The following is a 6,000-nucleotide window of genomic DNA, read 5'->3' as shown; positions in this document are numbered from 1 at the left end:
ATTGTGGCAACACTTTGCAATAAGATTCCATTTGTTAGCATAAACTAACAATAAAAAAAAAAATACTTAGCATTTTTTAAATCTTTAGTTAATGTTAATTTCAACTTTTACTAGTACATTATTAAAATCAAAAGATGTATCAGTTAATATTATTTAGTGGACTTGAGCTAACATTGAACTAACAATGAACAGTTATACTTTTATTAACTAACATCAATGAATAAGCAGCCTACTGTAACAAATGTATTGATCGTTTTTAGAAGCGTTTTGTTGAGAAGATATATGGTTAGGTAGGCCTATAACTGAAATATTATACTATTATTTCATTAATAAATAACAGTGTCCACATGAAATGATTACGGGTGGCATTTGGACAGGCAGCACATCATGACAATAAACAAACAGGATCAGTCAAAAGCTGTAATATTGTTTATTAAATATTGCATAATGAGGCAATCACAGCAGTAAATAGTGTTTTAAATTCATTGTAATTGTAACAGCACTGCAAATAAACAAAAACAAACCAAAAAAAAAAATGCAAAATTCGCCTCTGCATACAGACCACAAAGTAATAATTAAACATTACACATCTCAGGTGTCATCTCACACTCTTCAATCAATCATGTGATTGCGGCAAAGAACTCGGTAATTGTCTTGTGTGACACACTTGGGCCAAAATGGTACTCTTTAAACATCCTTAAAAAGTAACATGTTTACCTCAAGGCAAAATAATAATAAAATGAGGCACAGTTCAATGAAGCCATGAGACAGAAAGGCATTTCAATCCCAACACAGTGTCAGAATTACTCGTTCATTCATATGAGACGGCCTGTGTTACGCAAGTCTCTGTGCTTTCCTAATATTCTTCATTTAATATAAACTGTAATATTTATAGAGGTTGCTGTAACTTCAATCACTTTCATTCATTTATACTTTACATATTTACAACTTAGAATAGGAAAACTGTGTGTGAATTTCAACTTTGTTCACATCCAAGTTAAAAGTTTCTCAGAGCACTACATTCAGATATGCTACGCTATTATATAACGGTTCAAAAGGCCAAAACGTATATCTCCGAGTTCATACACCATATAGAGATCGCATCTATTTGAATTCCTCATCGATCTTCTATGTGATTACTTCTTGACAAAAGTTTTAGCAACAGCCACTGGTTTAAAAAATAAAAAAAATTGTCATCTAGATACTTTAAATGACTCATTTCTGTCCAAATGATCTTTTCCTAATTCTTGTTTTGACGGAAGGCTGGTAAAGCGAGTCGCAGACGAGACGACCTTCATGCTCTCTAGCAGCACATTCTCTGGCATTATATGGAATGGACCGTATAAAACTACAGGGGAGATTCAAAAAGACACAATTTTCATCAGAAGAACTAATTCAAACCTATATTTTCAAATTTGCCGTCCCACTTGTCAAATGGAAGCAAAAGCTAGTCTACAACCTGGAGTAGATGTGAACTACATTCAGTTAAGGAAGACCACAAGCTAATGAAATGAACACAACGGTCCACATGTAACGTAGCATCCTCTACTGTGAATGGCACTTTGAAAATGAGGTACGGCAATCTTATATATGGATCATCCATTCCCAACACGCAACCATTTTACCTGTCATAAATGTCACTGTCAAATGGTACCCGGGTTAAGATGTTATCGAGGCTCATGTTAAATGGAGGTAAATACTCCGCCACTGACTCAAAATACACTCTTCAGAACAACCAATTCAAAACGGATGACTGAAAGAGAAAAATATGCATCACTCAAGCAAATAAATAGTACATTTTGAGTCAAAGCATCAAAATAAGTTTTGATCCATTTAGTGGGGTTTAGCTGTAGTCCTTCACCTCACTACGAAGCGTTCAAACAAAACTTTCGCTACTACCAATTAAAAAGCTTGTTAGATCTGGAGTTTCTTGAGTTGGTCACTCAATCGTAATTTTACTACCAGAAATGTTGGTATCATTTGTTAACAAATGATTTGATAAACAATACTTCAGCGGAATTGATTAACCATGGTTAATGTTCCTACATTTCTACATTACACTAATGCATTATTCAAATCGAAAAGTTGTGTCTGTTAACATTAGTTGATGCAATGTGAGTTAACATGAACAAAGAACATTAATAAATACTGAAAAAATATATTGCTCAGTTAGTTCATGTTAACTAATGCATTAACTAATGTTAACAAATTAGAGCTTATTGTAAAATCTAAAAAATCTGAAAGTACAGTAAGTGCTGTCTAGATATCCTCCCGAACACAACTAACATTAACCTTAACATTTACATCATTTTGATGTCTACAAATGGCTTTTCAAATACTAAGTTGCTGTCTCATCGATTAAGCCCTCATTGGAATAGAAACTGAAATCATACTCTTTATAAGAGTGCTTCATAAATCAGCATTAAACCTAACGGGAGTGTAAATGGTAATATAAACCCTTTTTTAAAATGGCTAAACCTAACTTTTAGGATTCTTTCACCTTTTCACAGACCTGTAACCCTTAATACAGACACCTTCGGGTGCTTTCGATAAACTGTCGCCACAAGTCCATCAAACATTTATAGCAAAAATAAATAGTAGAATCTCATGTTTTTCAGTAATGTCAGGTATGTGATGAAGTTGAAGTATTTTGCGCTGTACTTCAGTACAATTCGCAGCTGTAAACTTAAACACCTTTTCCCAGTCTGATATTATATTTTCATGGCTTTTAGCATTTTCAAAAACAATGTGAAAAAGAAATGGTAAAGACCTTAATTCTTCCTTTAAATCCCTCAGTGATTCAACTAATGCTGCCACTGTGGTACAGCTTCACTGACATGCCGCACACCTTACTGATCACATACCTGGACATTCCTCTGGGAAAGACCAAATTGTGGAGGGGAGGAAAAGTCTTAGTTTGACATCAACAGGTACAGTGTCCCAAACAGATCAGGCTGCTTAAGCATAGTGCTAGAATCTCTCTTCATATAAACCATCATTTCTTTAACTGTATCATGTCACAAATTAACAGCTTTCACGTAATTTCCTGGGAACGTGCCGAACTGTTTCGTCCTCTTAGATGTACCTGCACAGAGAAACCAATACGTGCATAAGAGTCTGGATCCAAACAAAAGGAAAACTTCAGAACAACAGAGCTCTGAAACACTAGACTGATTTAATAGCGCTGTATATATGGATTTAGTATGAGAGAGATGACTTTATGGAGAATCAACACATTGATCAATAACACATACCCACAAACCAGCCATCATCGCATTTCTCCATGACATTGACCAGGTCTCCTTCCTGTAGCTCCAGCTCATCTTCATTCTGAGGCATGTAATTGTACAGAGCCTGAAATCTACACATGAACACAAAAAAATCATTACATATGGAAGAGGAAGCAACTGCACTAGTCACATTGCACTGACTAAATGTAAAAACGTATTTCAGTTCATGGCCTTAAATTAAAAGCACTACACACAATTTTGTCTGTCTGACACAATTACATCTGTCGCACTGCACATCTGGCAGAGCACCATAGTTAGGGTTCAGTGTGCCTGCAGTCAGACACCCTCCACAGTAACATGAAATACAGTTAGTGTATTATTGTATTGTTTTTGTACTTTTTGTATGAAAGCTTCATAGATGTGTGTGTGTTTGTGTGTGTGTATGTATATATATATATATATATATATATACAATTGTCTACAATTTTCAAGCTTTGTATTCCTCAAAGAATCCTAAAAAACTGTTTTCAACATTAATAATAATAAATTAGAATGATTTATGAAGGATAATGTAGATCATGATTTATGAAGATTGGAGTAATGATGCTGAAAATCCAGCTTTGCCATTACAGGAATAAAAATTACAATTAAAAAAAGATTAAAATAGAAAACAGTTATTTTCTCAATATTATTGTTTTTGCCATATTTTACATCAAAGAAATACAGCTTTGGTGAGCAGAAGAGACTTCTTTAAAAAACATTTAAAAATTTTATCGATCCAAAACTTTGAACGGTAGTATGTGTATATATATATACCTGTATATATAAAGCAAGGCTGTATTAAATTGATCAAACGTGACAGTAAATAATGCTACCGAAGACTTTTAATTTCTATTTCAAATAGATACTGAACTTTCCCTTTATCACAGAACCCTGAAAAAAATCCCAAAAAACAAGAGTAATGACTGCTGAAAAAATTCAGCTTAGACAGGAATAAATTACATGTAAAATATATTAAAATAGAAAACCGTTTTTTTTTTTAAATGTAAAACCGTTTCACAATATTTCTGTTTTTATTGTATTTTTTGATCAAATAAATGCAGCCTTGGTGAGCATAGCACAATTATTTGAGAGAATTGTAATCTTTCAATGGGAGATTGAAATGAACATCAAGTACTTTGAAGACTACAATGCTTAACATTTAGCATCATTCAAAACTCAAATGTTATGCATCTGTAAATATGGTTTCATAGTGCAGTCATGTAAGGGATGTCCAGTCGATTTTTTTTAGGTGCATGTCAGTGAAAAGCACTGTAGATCATACTTACATCCCACAGCTCATGCGTCCAGGCTCAGGACTGCTGCTCTGGGACAGGGGTTGCTGGGAAATGATGAGAGAGTGTTTACTGGGAGGAGGCAGGAGTCGGTGGGCGGAGTTTATGGGACGTGACAAAGTGCTGCAGTACCTCACTGAGGTCTCTGCAATATTCATGATCTCATTACACACTGCCTCCTATTGGTGGAAGTGGGTCGGCACAAGATGTGGCCACAAACCAGGAGGTGGGGTCAGTCATTCAGATGGAAAATTGAGTTTGAGGAAGGGGCAGTGTGGTTAGAGAAGACAGTAACAGGACAGAAAGGAGGGAATGTCCATTAATACCAGGAAAGCCGGAAGGGATGGTAGTGTCCAGAGGATAAGCATGGAAGAGTGAGACAACAGAGTGAGTGCATGTGGAAGGAGTGAAACATATGCCACAATCATATAGGACAGGTTTACTTGCAGGGTACAGAGATGTCATGCAATATGTGGGTGAGTTACAGGATTAGATTTCACAGAAAATAAAACATTGAAGTGAGCCTAATGATTGACTGTGATGCGTCTCATAAGGATCTGATAATATTAAACTGCTCATATTCACTATTCATGATCAATACAAATGACATTTAAAAAAAAATATGGAGCAGTATGGGCATCTAAAAGTAATTATAATGTCATGAAAAATAATTTACCGTAAATGAATTGGCATTCATGTTGTTGTCTTGGATGTCAAATAGCATGACGGGACTTCTTGAAGATCGCCCGTAATATTCCACATCATTTCTTAATGGCTGTGGGGGGGAAAAGAACATGAATGAATAATCTGCCTCTTTTTAAAACATGTTTAAAACATGCACAACGATTCGTGTTCATCCCTGAGGTCTGGGTTCAAGACTGAAATAAGTATGCACAAACAACAGTACAGTTGGCATTTGAACAGTCCATTTCTATTTTCCTCCGTGTAGAGAACGGCAGCACAACCGTACAGTACATCAAACACATAATGAACGGGAAAGAGACTGAGTTAGTAGCAGTCACCACATTTCCTATAAAACATCAAACAATCATTAAAACAGTGTCACATCATGCTGGGATGCTCCTTCTATAATTCTAAACATCTAACTTATACACTAGCATTCAAAAGTTTGGGGGACTGGTAAGAATTTTTAAATTTTTTGAAATAAGTCTCTTTTAAATAAATATTTTAAAATGTAATTTATTCCAGTCATAACAAAGCTGATTGTTCAGCATCATTGCTCCAGTCTTCAGTGTCACCTTCATAAATCATTCTAATATGCTTATTTGGTGCTCAAGAAATATTCATTATTATTATCAATGTTAAAAACAGCTGAGCTTGATCATGATACAATCCATGACACTTTTTTTCAGGGTTTGTTGAATATACAATAGATAAAAGAACTTCATTTATTTGAAAGAGAAATCTTTTGTAAC

General features: G+C 34.8%; 1 protein-coding gene across 6 annotated transcripts in view; it reads right to left on the bottom strand.

Moving 5' to 3' along the window:
• Positions 1-407: 407 nt before the first annotated feature.
• Positions 408-6,000, bottom strand: part of sorbs1 (sorbin and SH3 domain containing 1) — a 47,943-nt gene continuing 42,350 nt past the window's right edge. For 5 of the 6 annotated variants that reach the window (XM_089116985.1, XM_089116984.1, XM_089116982.1 and 2 more), the window contains 4 exons: positions 5,241-5,339; positions 4,559-4,611; positions 3,255-3,361; positions 408-3,085 (listed from right to left, as the gene is read on the bottom strand). In XM_089116985.1, the coding sequence (XP_088973111.1) occupies positions 3,018-3,085; positions 3,255-3,361; positions 4,559-4,611; positions 5,241-5,339 (327 nt within the window). In that variant the 3' untranslated portion in view covers positions 408-3,017. Of the gene's footprint in view, positions 3,086-3,254; positions 3,362-4,558; positions 4,744-5,240; positions 5,340-6,000 lie in introns of all 6 variants that reach the window. The other variant, XM_039672087.2, reaches the window with a different exon arrangement.

Source organism: Pimephales promelas, chromosome 11 (genome assembly GCF_988280905.1).
Source record: "Pimephales promelas chromosome 11, fPimPro1.hap1.1, whole genome shotgun sequence".
Lineage (NCBI taxonomy): Eukaryota > Metazoa > Chordata > Actinopteri > Cypriniformes > Leuciscidae > Pimephales > Pimephales promelas.
Note: the sequence above shows the minus strand (reverse complement) of the source record. Positions and strands in the feature narration are given on the sequence as shown.